Source organism: Myripristis murdjan, chromosome 18 (genome assembly GCF_902150065.1).
Source record: "Myripristis murdjan chromosome 18, fMyrMur1.1, whole genome shotgun sequence".
In the NCBI taxonomy this organism is placed as follows: domain Eukaryota; kingdom Metazoa; phylum Chordata; class Actinopteri; order Holocentriformes; family Holocentridae; genus Myripristis; species Myripristis murdjan.
In genome coordinates this window covers 12,243,560-12,260,487 of record NC_043997.1, presented here as the reverse complement: position 1 = coordinate 12,260,487, position 16,928 = coordinate 12,243,560, and the positions used below count along the sequence as shown (strand labels likewise).

At 41.3% G+C, this 16,928-nt stretch overlaps 1 protein-coding gene across 1 annotated transcript; it reads left to right on the top strand.

The window, feature by feature from the left end:
* The first annotated feature begins 902 nt into the window (after nt 1-902).
* Nucleotides 903-14,962, top strand: shtn2 (shootin 2). Its single transcript, XM_030075723.1, has 17 exons — nt 903-936; nt 1,913-1,962; nt 2,751-2,811; nt 3,016-3,110; nt 3,843-4,023; nt 6,411-6,508; nt 6,618-6,699; nt 6,818-6,912; nt 9,140-9,286; nt 9,526-9,679; nt 10,778-10,919; nt 11,068-11,126; nt 13,076-13,173; nt 13,357-13,377; nt 13,480-13,533; nt 13,895-14,048; nt 14,799-14,962. Exons 1-17 carry the CDS (start codon nt 903-905, stop codon nt 14,960-14,962), a joined length of 1,689 nt encoding a protein of 562 aa, XP_029931583.1.
* Nucleotides 14,963-16,928: the final 1,966 nt, after the last annotated feature.

Here is a 16,928-nt window from a genome sequence, read left to right as displayed (position 1 = left end):
TGACACCTCCCCCTGTGGCTAAACTGCAGCATCCCAAGCAAAATCTAAGACCAGTGCACTCTCTTGGAGGCCAGAGCAGCATTCACAGTATGCAAATGTGATCAAATGTGCAGAAAAGAGACACAATAAAATCCTTCTCGCTTTGTTTTTGTGCTTAAGGCATGCATAAAAACTATCGGTAACACCTTTTTTGGACAGTCCCCTGGCCTATAGATATTCAACACAATATCAAATGATAATTTAAATATCAACAAGAGTTCAGTACAATATCAATAAGCCATAAATACAATTTCAAAAACACCTCTGTGAAAAGTTATTATGGATCCCACTGGAGTTCTGGGAAGATACACCCACTAGTGCTGTGATTGGCTAAAGAAATGTGTTGGCTTGTTGCTAAAAGAGGCTGTGCAGAAGCCCTCAGCCAACCAGAAGCCTCAGCTTAACCAAGTGGGTGGCTCCTGCCCAGAACTCTGGTGGGTTTCATAATAACTCAGTAGGCGTCCAACAATATCAACTAGAGTGACATGTCTGTTTAAATTCAGCAAACACACACAACAGAATGTCAATAGATATATCAATATGACATATAACTGGTGGCTTATTGATACTCTTGTTGCTATTTTATTTGTCCAAACTGTCATGCTGAATCTGCAACTCATCAATTAAACCACATCAGGCTCTTGTTAATGAAGTTTTTTTTTTTTGACATCTTAACCAAAAAAACTGCATCTTCAGTTCCTCTTTTTTTAATGACGGCTGAAGGGCTGGGCTTAAGCAGAAATTCCCAGTTGCTGATAAGCTGAGTGCTGCACAGAGAGGAAACACACTTAGTTTTGTTTGTGCTGGAATATGCACCTTAACTCACATTTGAGGGTGAAGCACGCGGCAGTAAAGACAGCAAGATGTGGGTCCAAGGTGAGGAGATCGCGGCTGCAGGTAAGACTGGTGCAGTGAAGGTGTGATGTGAAGTCGTACAATGAGATCTAATGGAGTTTGAATCTCCACAGCAGTGTAATTATCAAATCAAGTACTTTATGGTGTCATTTTAATTTGGTTGCAAGAGAAGACTACTAAGATGTTACAGTGCTGTGTTCTGCATTTTGGTGGGAAAAAAACCCCATTACCCTTAAGTTCATCACTCAAAAGGGTTAAGGTTTAGGGTTCAGTTCCTCAGTTCATTTTGTGAACTTGTGAGTGTCTTATGACTGTAACTTAATCCATCATTCTTGTGTAATGTTATGTTTACATTTTTGTCTTTTTCTTGTACTTAAATTATTGGTATGACACATAAAAATTGCATATATTTATTTCCAGTGATATGCTGTCTGGAGAATGTCACTTTTCACCGGGTTTTTAGGCAATTCTCACTCACGTTTCCCTGCTAGTTTTATATTGTAGAGTTGATAAAGTTTTGTTAAATGCGTAAACAAACAAACAAACCAAACTAATGACTTTTTAAATTTTTTATTTTTTTGGCTACAGTTTTTTTAAAAGGTCATAATTTCCTTTTCATTTTGTTCAGCCTGTCACTTTATAAGACTTGGGATCACTTTTTTGACATAGTGGATTCATTTTGGAAAAACTGCTTAGTTGCCTTTCTTGTACTTCTCCACATTCCTTTATTTATAACATTGGAATAATGCATTTCTATATTTTAAATTTAGCAGTCCTAGTTACTGGCAAGAGAGTCACAGAGAGGACACTGAAAGTGAAAAGTGTGATCATCCTGTGATTTCACTTCCTGTGTTCGTCAGGCCGGCCTCCCTCAGACGTCCCGTACTTCCTCTTCACATCGCACTGAGAGGATGTGAGAGTGGGCAGATACCTCTGCTCCCACTAGGCCTGCTCTGTTATGTTGCCACAGCCCCATGCATCGGTTTTGGAAAGATAAAATCATGTGCTTTTCCCGCAGACTCTGATGCGCTGAGCAGTTTATCCTCTGACGATGAAGGAGACATTCAGGTATCGCTGTGTGTAATGTGGCTGAAAATATCATCCTCACGTAGAAAAACACTCTGTCCTCAGATTCAAATTCAGATTTTTATTGTCCTGCATGGGACATTTTCCTCAATAAAACAAGCATAATAAAACATCAAAAACAGTAAGCATAAAAATAAGCAACAACAGAGGTTGGGTTGAACTGCTTGGTTAAAATGCTCAAGTCAGTAATTGGGCTAATTATTGCTATTTATTTATTATGCTTCATACTTTGCTATCCACTTTGCTGCTGTAATGCTGGAAATTTCCCCACTGTGGGACTAATAAAGGAATATCTTATCTTATTTTATCTTATCTTATCTTATCTTATCTTATCTTATCTTAAAGTGCCAAAAAAGTAACTTATTATCTGTGCAAATGAAGTGAGTTTATTGCACATACTACAAAAGACTGTTAAATTGTATGTAATTGCATCTGGCCCTCAGGACGCTCGGAAAGCAGTGCTAACTGAGTGAGAGGCACAGCGTTTTGTACTGGCTTCCTTAAATCAAGAAAATGTATGAAACATGCATAAACAATGCAAGTGAGATTGCTCTTCTGTTCTGCTGACTGACCGCTCAGAGTTACCGCTGGCTGATGCAATGGCTGGGGACTACATTCAAATCTTGCACACTGTTTTGGATAAGGATACAACTGCACAAAAAGCTACGGAATCACAATAACGTCAAAGTTGTTTGAAACAAAAATAAATATGATTTGCTGTTCTGTGAATTCTTTGCATATCCGTTTCCTGTATGCTGACTGGCTGACAGTGTGAGATCCTGGAGAAACAGAGAGATGAAGCCAATGAGAGGCTGGCTGAGCTGGAGCGAGGTGAGAATTCAATTCAGTCATCCGTTCTTCTTCTTATTAGTTTTACTATCTTATTATTTTTATTATCTTGTTATTATTATTTGCCCCCGTTTAAGGCCACAGAGGCTCCATTCAGTTCTTCTCTTCTCCTCTTCTCTTCTCTTCATCATTCTCCATAATCTCTATTGTCACATCTTGATTTGGACTGTCATTTCGTCCCCCCAGTCTCCTGCCAGCTGCTGAAGGAGATGGACGTCCTAGAGATGCAGTTCCAGGTTGAGCGCTCCTGCAGGGAAAGTGCCGAGGCGCTGGCTGTTAAGGTAGCTCTCCTGACACTCTGTCCCCATCCTGTCCCGTCCCATCCCGTCCCGTTCTGTCCAAACCCATCAGTCCCTGTTGTGTCTCCTCAACCTCTTGTCCCGTCCGGCTCTGTCTCAGCCTCGTGAGCCGCACCAAAGACGGTTTTCCAAAATGCGCGTGAAAGATGAAGGTTCCTGTATGTAAATCTCGATCTATGCTTGGCTATGCATCCCATATGATTCTGTCTCTTTCCCTCCTGTCCTCTCCTGCCTTGTCCTGTTTTGTACCATCCTGCCCTGTCCTGTCCTGCCCTGTTCTATCCTATCCTGTCCTGTCTTGTCCAAATTGATGACATCTGCCAAGAAAGATATGAGGCGCAGGCTGTCAAGGTGGCTCTATTGACACCCTGTCCTATCCCATCCAGCCCCGTCCAGGTGTGTCCTGTCTTGTCAAATCCTCTCCAGACAAATCAAACGCAAGCAATATGAAAAATAATAACTGTTCTGTAAATCTACGCTGGTTTCAGTTTTGTGCTAAATATAAATACACACATAATGATAAACAATAATGGTAAAACATAATGGCGTCAGTTTGCACACCGTCTAAAACATTATATTCCATGTTGTCGTTGTACTGCTGCCTGTCCTTGTCCTTTTTAAACCAATAAGGCTAAATAAAAAGCCATGCAACCTCCACACACACACACACACACACACACACACACACACACCGCCATCCTCTCTGTTACCTAGGTGACCACGGAGAACAAGGTCCTGAAGAGGAGGAGCCAGATGCTGATGCCGCTCATCCCGGAGCTGCCTGAAAACATGACCTTTGACCTGCAGACTGACCCGAGCGCTGACGCGGGTCCTGAGGGTCCGGACGACAGCAGCAACGAGGAGACGCTGCTGCAGAGCCAGGTCAAGATCACAGGTTAGCCGAAAAAAGTTGGAGCACGGAGACCAACAGACCCACAATAGTTTTCAAACTGGTTGGAGATCGTTGTGTTTAGGTTTGGGTTTTTACTCGGGTTAAAGTCATAGAAAAGATCTGGAGTTCTTTACATAACACTCCTGCCTGAGAGCTATTTGTGTAAAACTGCAGCTTGACGTATCTCCAAGGTTGAGCTGATGATCTGAATTCACCAAATGAAGCTAATCCGCTGCAATCAACTGGATCCAAAATCAGAATCAAATTTGAATTGTTACTTAGTGCAAGAAATTTCAGAGGCCAAAACTCAATCAACAGGTGTTTTTCAGATGGAAAAGTATGACTAAAAAAAGAAAAAAAAAAAAAAAGTTCGAGGCACCTTGCAATGATAAGACTACATCAAAAGTCTTTTTTTTTTTTTTTTTTTTACATTAACATCCTGAAAAGCTGCATTCAAATTCCCCACACTGATTCAAAATACTGTCGTACATGCTACCAAAGCAAGTGATAACTCAAAATCTGGACTCACAGGAGTGCAACAATTAATAAAAAATGACAAAAAGACACTTGAGCCTCCCATTATATCACCATGGCATTAGACATAACCAGCTAAACTAACAATTTCACTTCACAAAATGCTTGTCAGTACAGCAACAACAGTATAAAAATGCATGTAGAAGCAGTACTTTTGTTCACGTCTTTAACCCTATAAAGTCATTTGTATCATATATGATCCACATTTTCACATTTTTTATTTTCAGTTTAATCAATACTTGACCAAAATACTGTTGTATACCTTTGAACACTTCCCCTGTTCACCCTGAACCATACCACTGGCACTTCAAGTACATATCATATATCATACACCAGAAAGGTCGTGTAATAACATATGTTTCTAAATTTTTTTGTTTTTCATATATTTTGTTATAGGACTAAATAAAGCGTTAAATTTCAAAAAATTGGAATTTCCTGCCAATTCTTTCATAGTTCAGGTTTTATAGGGTTAGGCACCTCAGCCAATGATGTTCCTTATATTTGCATTTCTTTGATCACATGGTATGTAAGCACCTATTTCGGAGCGTGTTAAACCGCTATGTTATATTAATGAGAAAGTGATGACATTAGCGACTCCATCCTCATGAAATATGGAGGGCCAACAGGCCGTGCTTTATGTGAAGAAATGCAAATACATGGAACATCTCTGGCTGACGTGACGGGAGACACGGCGACACGGCAGACGTGCTGCTTCATGACCGATAAGAGGAAACAAATGACTGTGTTGACATTTTGTAAGAGGCTTTTTTGCCAACCAGTGGCTACTTTTGAAATGTAACAGGTTACAGATTACTAGTTACCCTGTCAAATAAATAATGTCCTATATTAATTACTTCATCAAAGTAATGTAACATATTACTTTTGATTACCTTTCTATTAAGTGGACAATAACGCTGGAGAGTCATAGGCAGTGTAAACCGCACATCAGAACTCATCACTGACTGTCAAACCTTTATTAACCCTATAAAGCCTGAACTATGAAAGAATTGGCAGAAAATTCCAATTTTTTGAAATTTAACGCTTTATTTAGTCCTATAACAAAATATATCTATAAAAAATTTCAAAAAATATGTTATTACACGACCTTTCTGGTGTATGATATATGATATGTACTTGAAGTGCCAGTGGTATGGTCCAGGGTGAACAGGGGACATGTTCAAAGGTATACAACAGTATTTTGGCCAAGTATTGATTAAACTGAAAACAAAAAACGGAATTGAAAATGTCTATCATATATGACACAAATGGCTTTATAGGGTTCTTTAGGAGAACTTGAACTAAGAATGTTTTGATTTTTAAACCAATCAGAAGTGTTTAGACCGGCTGCTCAGAGGAATGTGCATCGATTTGACTGGCAAATGAGAGGCGGTGCAAATCCAAAGAACAGAACCAATCAAGCAAAACGCTCAAAATGTGAGCGCATGCTCCCAAATGAATAGAGAATGACTAGACGTGTAGAGACGGCTCCTTCTGTTCATGCTACTGCACTCAAATTTGTCCCAACAGCTTCGTTGTCTGGAAATCTGCCAGAAGAAGACGTTCCTGCACGGTGAAAAAGATGCAAAGCAACAGAGTGAAATCTAAGCGTTTTACCAAAAACAATATATGTGGATGTAGCCTTTTGTAATCACCAACATATCACCAACATATTGATTAGTAACTATGTCTATGTAACTGTAAAGGATTGCAAATACATACGATGTGCCGTGGTGTTGGGACAAAGAGACTGAACAATTAGTCACCTGAACTTTCAGAGGGTGTTTTTTCATCTCTGATGTGTGTGTGTGTGTGTGTGTGTGTGTGTGTGTGTGTGTGTGTGTGTGTGTGTGTGTCAGACCTGCAGGCGTCAGTGGACAGTCTGCTGGCTGAGAAGCTGCAGCTGCAGCAACAAGTTGAGGCTCTGAGCAGCGAGCAGGACCGGCTCAAAGAGCAGGTAACACCAACCAACAGCTCTGTGTGTGTGTGTGTGTGTGTGTGTGTGTGTGAGTGTGTGTGAGTTTGAGCGTACACCATGGTGCCTTTTAACTTCTTTCTCCTCCCAGCTCGCTGTGGAGCTTGCAGAGAAGGAAGCCATACTGAGGAAAATGAACAAACAGAGCAAGACAATGAATAAGATCAAACGAGGTGAGTCCTGATACCTTTGGAACATTGTGACGTTAATTTTTAATTCACACCACTGCACCACATAATTTTGTGTATCTGTGTGTGTGTGTGTGTGCATGTGTGTGTGTGTGTCTGCCAGTCTCCCAGCTTGTCACGGAGGAATTCACAGAAATGTCTCAGAAGCTGGAGGTGGAGCAGGGCCTTCGGCAGCACGCAGAAGTCTTCGCCCACCAGGTGTGACTGCGTGGCGTGTGTGTGTATATTTGCGGGATGCCATAGAACTTTTTTGTCATGTATTCACACCTATAGCCGCTGAGGGTGACAGGTCGTGCCACAGGAAGACAGCAGGAGTGTTAGCGCTGACCTTCGGGCAGCTGCGGTGAATAGACGCAGACTTGGAGACGACGGGGGAGGGGGTGGGGACCCTCTCCGCTGTGAGGGAGCGACTTTATGCGGCGGGACAGGAGAGGGGGTCTCCATTCTCCGTGTTTTCACACTGATGACACATCGGTCAAACGCAGGCGCTTTGTGAAGCGAGGGGATTCACGCACATGAGACAAAAGTGTGTGGAGACGAAACTATCCACACACACACATCCTGGAAAAATACACACCCCAATTCACCCACAAACCCCTATGCACACACACAAACACACACTCACACTCTCTCTCTCACACACACACACAGACGCGCGCAGGCAGAGATTCAAACTGCCCCAGCTGCCCCTATAATGAAGGCCTTTTCTTTCAAAAAACATCTCTCTGTGGCACAAAAATAGCCCTCCTACCCCCACTCAGCCCCCCTTCCCTGTAATTAGCGGTCATCACTGCTCCCGAAGGAGAATAGTGGTCTTTAAGCACAACCTGTCTTTGCCTGACACCTTTATGTTTTGCCTAGCATATAGCAATTGTCGCCTTTGTGCCCACCGTCCTCCATTTACTGGACAGGCACACAATGGGCTGCCTCGCAGGGGTCCTTACCTGTGAAAAGGACCCCCAACTGTTCACACAATTCAGCCCCTTTACTCTCAATTCATAGTAAAAGACCCCCCTGTGCTGAATGCCTCTTGTGTGCACTACTATTTGTCTGTTTTCATGTGTTTTGAAAACACAAACCATTCACACCTCTTCTCTGTGATGCGCGCTGGTATAATGATGCACATCCTCCAACAGGAAACAATTTAGGGGTTTGTGTGTGTGTGTGCATGTGCGTGTGTGTGTGATTTGTCTCTTTGTGTGACTGTGTGTGTGTGCATGGTCACGTTTCTGTGTTTGTATGTACAAAATAATTGTGCTAATTGCTGTGTGAAAATTGCCGTCTGCTGAGCGGAGTGTAAGCCCAGAGATTACAGCGGTGTAATTAGCGGTGTGCAGCATTTTGTTACATGTGCTGATGCAGACACACTGAGCGCCACACGTCCTATCAAAATCATTTCAAAAAGACATTGTCTGACTGAACTTTAACCTTTAAGCCCTGTGTAGCCTCATTTTAGCCTAAACATGTCGGCAACCCCCATAACTAGTGCTCTGGTCCTCGGTTTGACTCCCACTTCCTGTTTCGTCTTTCTGACTAGGAACTTGTTGTTGTAAACTTTTTTCCGTGACTGTTCATAAAATCCGATACGACTGAGGGAGGTAGCCGTGCCAAAACTGGGTGGAAATGACTGGATCAATTTTCGATGTTTCACTGATCGATTCGGGTTCACGCCCGCAAAACACAAAGGCTCCATCTGTCATCATAGACAATCTTTGAGACGGGAAGTTCTGAACCAAAACAAACCAACTCCTGTCCTCCGCGATCAATACTACCGCTGATTAGTGATTGTTTTTGCCACGTCACAGACAAAAGATTTCACCGAAAAGGATAGCATTTTAACCAAGTTTTTTTTTATCATCATGTTTTTCTCATGAGCTCAAAGATTTTTAGATTTTCTTCACCAAGCTGGCATCTTATCAAAATGTAGGAAAACAATTTAAAATTGACCTTTAATGACCCCCAAACACCCTGCTGCATTCCTCACTGAAACAAATAGGCCTTTGCCAGCTGAAGGAGCACAGGCTAGCTTTCCCTCAGTTTCAGTGAGGAGTGCTTAAAATCATAAAGAGACTTAAAATCAGAATCAGAAATACGAAATTGGGTCAGTTGCTGTTGCTCAAATTCTCAGGAGAAAAAATATATTTAAGTGTAAATGAAATGATAAGAAATAGAAAAGGAAAATAAGAAATAAAAAAAAAAGTTCAAGATTTGGAGAGTTGCCCTCATGAAAACTTGCTGAAAAAGTTGCTGTAGGAGAAAAATAACAGACTAACATGTTTTCTAACTCTACATTTTTCCTTAAATGAAAAATTTTTGGCCTCATTTCTTGCCATTTTAAAACAAAGGGATAACCATAAAATGCTGGTCGATATGTTATAAATGTGAAGGTGTGCCCGGCTGACCGGAGTGTTGTGGTGTCGGTCAGATGCTGGTGCAGCAGACGGCGGCCGACAGGCAGAGCGTGATGCTGACGCAGAGCACGGAGACCAACCTGCAGCTGCAGCAAGCTCTGGAGCAAATCTCCACCATCAGCACCGCCCTGTGTGACATACAGCACTACTACCAGAGCCAGGTCTGTGTGTGTGTGTGTGTGTGTGTGTGTGTGTGTGTGTGTGTGTGAGGAAGGGGGTGAAAGAGATTAAAAAAGAGTGAGAAAGAAGCTGCAGGAGAAGTAGTAAGTCTGAAAGCAAGAGACTAGGGTGTTACAATGTAAGAGATGAAGATGGAAGACATGGGGTGAGTTAGTGATTTTGTCCTTTGCTCGATGAATATCCTTTGTCACACCTTCGTTTCCGCCCTCCCTCTGTCCAGGTGAAACAGAGTCCCGGCTCTCTGGAGGACAGCAGCGTCCTCGGTGAGCTGCAGAGGCTGACAGAACAGCTGCAGAGGAGCGAGGAGGAGAGGAAGACTTTGGAGGCTCAGCTGTCTGCCGCCCAGAGCGCCGTCAACCTGCTGCAGGGAGAAGGTAGACAGCATGGAAACGTCTGGATCTCAGATGTCCTGAGGGTTTAAACTTTGTCTTTAGTTCACGTCTTCCAGGCCTAAAGTGGATTTAACTGGTGAAAGGCATCATAGCTTAAGCCAAAGATTTCTCTGGTCGGTCTCTTTCAGCAAATGAGTCGGTGTTTCCTTGAATGTTTTCAGCAGTGGTGGAAAAACTACAACAATTTGAAGTACTGTTACTTTGCTGGTATTTTACTGAAGTAGAAGTAGAAGTTCTGTGGTAAAAATCTACTCAAGTAAAAGTAAAAAGTAGCTCATTTCAAATGCACTGGGAGTAAAAGTTACTCCTTCAGAACAGTAACTGGGTTAAGTGTGATGTTTTCCTTGTATTAAAGGTGCATTCTGCAGTGTTTCCGGGGTTTGATTGGAGTGAGGACCCTGTGGACTCAACTGACAAATGTGGAGTAGGCAGATAATGTGATGGTTGAGTCTGCATGGTTCTCATCATCAGCCTCATCATCACAGATAGATAGATAGGTAGATAGATAGATAGATAGATAGATAGATACTTTATTCATCCCGAAGGAAATTCACAGTTTTCAACAGTATCCACAGATTTCAAGATTAAATAAATAAAAAATAAAGAATAAAAGATGACACCAGAGATCTAAGTACCTAATGTGCAAAAAAACGTGTGCATAGATGTATATGCACACGGTTTTTTGCACATTTTGCACATTGGGTACTCATCATCATCATCATCATCATCATCATCAGCCAACTCATTGAGAATTTTCTGCTTTTTTTTTTTTTTTTTTTTACACTTATTCCACATTTTTTGCCAGTTGAGTCTAACTGGTCATCGTTTCCAACAACCATCTGCAGTTTTCCATTGTGCAACTTTTATTGTGAAATTTGGAAATGACAAGAAGTAGAAGCAATAAAGTAGAAGCAGATTCCTCTTTTCATCTTTCCTGACTGGGCCTTTTATTGTGAAAAGTTCCACAAGCTGTCCCTGATCATTTGTTCTCATGACTCGGTGTCTTTTGTTCTCTCTTCAGTGATGTTTATTCCCATCTGAACATTGAAGTTTAAGATTTTTTTTTCTCTTCCTTTGTAGTGAAACAGTTGCAGGATGCAATGAAAAAAGAGGATGAAACTGATCAACCAGAGGAAGAGAAATCCATCGCTCCTTCTCTTCCTCCTCCTCCTCCTCCTCCACCACCACCACCTCCTCCACCTCCTCCCACCCTTTTCACCAAGTACGTCCCATTCAGACCAGAACTCCCCCCGCCACTGAAAAGATGGGCGGGTGACCAAAATGTTAAAGAGCTGCCAAACCCTCCAATAATAATTAATAATTAATTAATTAATCTCTCTCTTTCTCTCTCTCTCTCTCTCTCTCTCTAGCCCACTTGATGTTCTGAGGAGGAGGAGGAAAGATGGAGCGAGCAAGGCTGATCCAAACAGTGAGTGTGGACAAAGCTAAGTCGCGTGTTTGCATTCAGTCACTATTATGTCATCAGATTACGTCATCTAGATTAAGAGGCCCAAACCCTAAGTCTAAACCCTGACCCGCATGACTTCTGATGTGATGACAGACAAAGCTTGTAAAAACAGACGCGATTGATCTCACTCAGCCTGGGACCCCCACTGAGGAAGCGTAGTCTTACTTTGAAAACCAGTGTGCGATGCCATATGATAGATTTGTTTTGCATGTGTAGTGACTTCACTCTACATTGCCTTGATCACATTTATTTACATAGTCATCATATACAACTTTCTCAAACTATGTAAAATTAAAATATTGCCACATCTGTGGAGAAAAATCCATGTGGTTCCTTTTTAATTTCCCTTTTCTCCTCTGAGGTTCCATTTTACATAATTCAGTTCATGTGCTACATGATGCTGAAACTTTAAAGTCATAATCAGTGATATTTTTATATGCATACATTTCTGTTAAAATATTAGCCAACCTCTTCAGTGGAGAACAAACAAAGAAAGACCTGTTTTCTTGTCTTTTATTTTATTTTATTTTAATATTTATTTGACGGGGCGATACATACAACATTGCCACAAAAAAGGGAAAATGTGATGTATATAAGACGTCTAGCTTCAGCTAATTTGCAGGCTTTTAGAATACAATGAGATATACTGAATACAGAAAAAATAAATAAATAAATAAATAAATAAATGATACAAATGCAGTGAATAATACAATAGATAAATAAACACAATGATAAAACCACGAGTTGAATTTGACATTAAACATTAGGAAAGTGCTATTATTTTGATAATGGCTCAGTAGGGAATTAATGTTCACATTTCTGCTGCTGCTTGAGCCAGTGCTTAACTTTCAAAGTAAACCTCTTTAGTTCTGTTTGGGATTTAATTTCCGACGGTAAGGAATTCCATAGGTGTGTACTTTGCACTGAGAGGGACGATTGGCCAAATGTTGTCCTGCATCTTGGAGTTTGACAGTTCTGCTTGGTTCTGCTCTTTTTAAAAATCTGAGACATCACTTGTGGGGCCAGTCCATTTAAACACTTAAAAACAACTTTTAGGAAGGAGAACTTTATAAAATTGGTTCCATTTTAGATCATGCAACTGAAAAAAAAAATGACATCAACAAATATAAAATAGCCTGTACCACATAATGCTGGTCATGATCAGTGATATTTTTACTCAGTATGAGGACATTTCTCTTTTACTGGTTCTATCCCTCATTGGTGAGACGGCAGTGATTTGGCTTACATTCATGAAAGCTTTGACATTTTCTGCATTATATAAAAACAAATGTCTTAGCATGTTTTACATAACATAAGTTGGAGTAGTTTTCCTATTTTGCCCAGTGAACGTGTGCATCGTATTTTATATCTGCCTCTGCCAGTGGGCCTTCACAATAAGAGTAGGCATATTGTAGTAAAATGTTAATTCCACTGCAGGAGAGACTCACTGTCTCCTGCAATTAAGTAGAAAAAATATGTGCATGTATCCGCAATTGGCCAAAAGTGTTGGAAAATATTGGCATTTTGGCATATCATCAAAAAATCGTGCATCTTTACTCTAAACACTTTTCGTACTTTTGGCTCGCAGGAAATGACACTTGAAATGACATTTGTTTGGGATAAACAGAAGACGAACTGGGTGGTTAGCATGAGCAGCAGTGGCCACCGTGGCTGAACACACACACACACACACACACACACACACACACACACACACACACACACACACACACACACAAATAGAGCGCCACCTACAGAAAAACAAACTCCATCAACAGATACTCCTAGTCCCGCCCACACTGTTTGACTGACAGATGGTTTCGGGGAGGTACAGGGCAAGAATCTCACAAATTGCCACTTTAAAGACAACACTGATATTTATTTTTTTGAATTGCTTTTGAATCCTTCAGAGCCCGTGTCGCTGGTGGACATAAAGTCGCGAGCGGTGGACGAGATGATGGAGAGAATAAAGAAAGGAATCGTCCTGCGGCCCGCCAACAGAGCGCAGGTACACATGCAGCTCAAAGCCCTCAGTGTGTTTACATTCCCACTGACTGGAACTGGACTTACCTTTCATTTTTACATCAAGGCGCTTAAACCTCTGTTCTTATCCAGAGAAATTTATATGAAAGTAACAAATGACCTGTCCCAGTTTTAACGCCAGACTTCTTTTCTCCGGGTGGGTTCACAGGAGGACGACAGCTCCTGGAAGGTCAGTCCACCTCCGAGCCGCTCAGCTGCTCATTCTCATCACAAACAACTTCAGTTAGAAATTTTAAAAATAAATAAATAAATAAAAATAATATTCTTACAGGACCAGAGGAGTGACAACAGGAAATCGGCTATTCTGGAGTTGAAAGAAATGCTGGTAATGACATTATATCTTTTGTCGATTCTTTTCTCTCATTTCATTTATGCATGTATTTAGTCTTCTTTTATCATCTTCTCTTGATAGTGAAGGTTATTTTTAGCTGATATTTTATGTGTTTTCTTGTTTTTAATGCCCTCCAGAAGAACACTTTGTAATCTCTGCTTTCGTGACTTTTGTTTCATCTCCAAGTCAATATGCTTTTCCACATTGCCTCAAAATTTGGCCTCTATCATAGAGCTTGAAGTTGATTTTTTAACCAGTCAGTGCATAAATTTCAGTGATAAGTGGCAAACCCACAGTCTTGGCCCACTGGGTTTTAGTGGTGTAACTTTGCTGTGTCTAACTATCAACGTTGCAGGACTTGCCGAAACTTCGTCAGAGCCGCTGGAGGACGTCGTCCAGGAAGAGGATCAGCCGAAACGTCGGCGAGGCGGAGCTGCAGCTCGTGCTGCAGAGGAGGAGGAGAGCCATGGGAGATGGCCAGGACCCGCCCGCCTCCGCCCAAACACAAGGTACGACACCCCATCACTGACTGGTGAAAAAAAAAAAAAAAAAAAAAAACATGAACTGTTTGAAGCTCCCTGGTGATGGCCAACTCTGAAATGTGTTGGGGAATTTTAGAGTTTTTAAAATTTCTAGATAAGTCCATAAAAGTCAAAAAGTCACCTTGTTCCATTGAGAAATTGTTTTCATTTTGTGTTTAATTGCTATTTAATATTAATTTGCATTCATGTTTAGTTATGTGTTTAGCTTTTTCATGTTTTAAATTGTTTGATGATGACGACGCACTCTGACATTTTCCCGCTGAAAAGTGCAGTGTTTAAAAGTTTGATCCTATCCTTACTTTAATTTGGGAAATACACTGATAGGAATGTACAAAGAGATTAACTTTAGTCTCACCCATCTCTTGTCTCCCACAAGCCCTTTCAGATTATTTATTTTTATTGTTTTTGAACATTTTTAACCATTATATTTAATTCATTCGCACTGATTTCTAGCTTTTTGATTTATCAGTACATTACCATGACATGTTTTTTTTTTTAAATATTGTGCAAAGCAAAGTTCGCTATTTCTCTTATTTGAGAAAGGTGTTGATCCAAATGTCTGACAGCAGCTCACCTCCAGGCTCACCTGCCTGCGTGCTCCTCCAGTTTTCATGATTACAACACACACTTGGTGCTTTACTCTATTGTTATGGTCACTTCTTACACCCATGACAGCCACGCTTCTCCTTGTGATTCATGGCTGACCTGATTGGTCAGACTCCCAGCCAGGTCGGCCGAGTGTCCCGGCAGCAGACGGGGTCCCCTGGGCAGGCGAGGCTGGCGGCGCCCCGGTGCTCCGGAGGCTGAAGCAGAACAGAGAGAAGAGGGACTCTCGCATCAGAGCATCAACGCTGATCGTCTGCCAAGAGAAATTAAGCTAAGAAACTGAATCTCTAAACACCTGTTTTCGTATAATGATGTGTTAAGATAATTAAAGATGAGTAAAAACCAACAAGTTCATGGACTGTCTGTCAATATCTGAAGATAACTTTGGCTTTGATTTCAAAAGGAACCAATTATATCCTTGAAAATGTACTGAATGAAGTGATTTCTTGCAATAAAATATTAAGAAAACCACTGACTGACCTTGGTGTGTAGTGAAGAGAGAGAGAAAGAGATAAGATAAAGGTCAGAGATGTAATCAGAAAAGTGTCAAGTAGCATTAGCAAATCATTCTTGTTTGTTTTATCTTTCTTGGAGTGCCAGATGGGAGGGTTTTTCACTGCTTTGGGGCAATTTATATCATGTTTGGCGAGGTCACAAATGGCAACCCCCACCTAGTACACCAAGCTGCAAGGAATAAAGGCAAAGGAGTACTTGCAAATGCCATTTAATCCCGCTCTGCTTGAAATAGATGGTGCTGCGTGTCAGAGGAGCCGAAACTCCCTGAGCCTCGTTTGATGTCCGGCCTCTTTTTGGGTGCAGAGGTCTCAGGTGGTACAAGTACAAGTTGTAGGACCGTGCATCTCCGCTACGGATGGAAAATAGCCGAGGCCATTAAAAACACACTTAGACTGTATCGCCCCCTCCCTCCCCGCGCCCCCCCTTCTCACCCTCTCCTTAGGTGTTTCTCTTTTATGGCTCGATCCGGCAGGAAGATGGAGCCTGCCGCTGCCATTTGAGCACATTACTGCTCCTGCATTCAGCGCCCAGAGGTGTTGTTGAGATAAGAGCCTCAGGTGATCTGCGCGCTTCCCCCACCTCCCCCAAAGTATCGCTCAATGCAGGAGGTCGCCTTTTGTTTTCACACCTCCACACACCTATATATGCGTGCATGCATGCATACACACGCATGCGCTCATGCACGCATAAATGAACACACACACACCCACGTACACGCACACCTCACCGGCTCCCTTTGTTAAAAGCATTTGAAGAGGGCATGGAATTACTCTCACTTTTGACTATGACACCATTTTAGTGTCTTCACACTGTTTCACATTATATATTTACTTTATTTAGCTCTTTTTACTAGAAGGTCTGCCTTTTCACTTTCCAGCATCAATTTTTCATTGTTTCCCTCCACAAGCTCAAAGGTGTTAGCTTTTGGAAATGATGCAGGCGACCCCCGCTTCATTATTGAGTGTGTATGTGCATATTCATGTGTGTGTGTGTGTGTGTGTGTGTGTGTGTGTGTGTGAGAGAGAGAGAGAGAGAGAAAGAAAGAGAGAGGTTGTGATACTGATAATGACTCTGCAATGGAAGAACCAATATGAACAGAAGGAGGATCTGTTACTGGAGCACACAATGCCTCAATCTACCTTTTAAAATTATATTTGTAAAACATTTCAAAAGCACTTGAATCTTTTAGAAATCAGTGAAATGCTCTTAGTTGTGGAAAATGTACTCAAATCCTGTGCTTAACTAAAAGCAGCAATACCACAATGACAAAAAAATATGCACGTTGAAACACTGCCTTCCTAATTTGACTTAAGTAAAAGTATTAGCAGCAAACTGTGATGAAGTATTAAATGTAAAAGTACTCAGTACAAGGACCGTCCCTTTCATGCTGTTAAGTCACTGATGCATTCACCTAAAGGGGGGAAATGTACATTTAATCAAGTTCCTCAATTCCAATTGGCATTTCTCTTTCACTTTTTTTTTTTACATTTTGTGAGACTTTCTTTTATGCCGCTACATTACAAAGATAAATGGTGTATTATTTTTTACTGCACTACATCTCTGTGTTGACTCTGTACATTGCAAACTGGTTTTCATGTGCAAAATATAAAAAATGATGCGTTGCCAGAGCTGAAATGAGCCAGCAGTATAGGCTAAATGGAGTAGTTAGACACTTCTAGGTTAATGCATCAATAATTTAACATTCTTAAAGGAACAGTTCTTCAA

What these genes read in the sequence shown, in the direction of transcription:
- shtn2 (XM_030075723.1), top strand. Translation starts at nt 903, where the DNA reads ATGTGGGTCCAAGGTGAGGAGATCGCGGCTGCAG. An exon ending in GCTGGCTGAGCTGGAGCGAG is followed by an intron (nt 2,812 to 3,015) that starts GTGAGAATTCAA and finishes TCGTCCCCCCAG; the next exon opens with TCTCCTGCCAGCTGCTGAAG. An exon ending in CAGAAGTCTTCGCCCACCAG is followed by an intron (nt 6,913 to 9,139) that starts GTGTGACTGCGT and finishes GGTGTCGGTCAG; the next exon opens with ATGCTGGTGCAGCAGACGGC.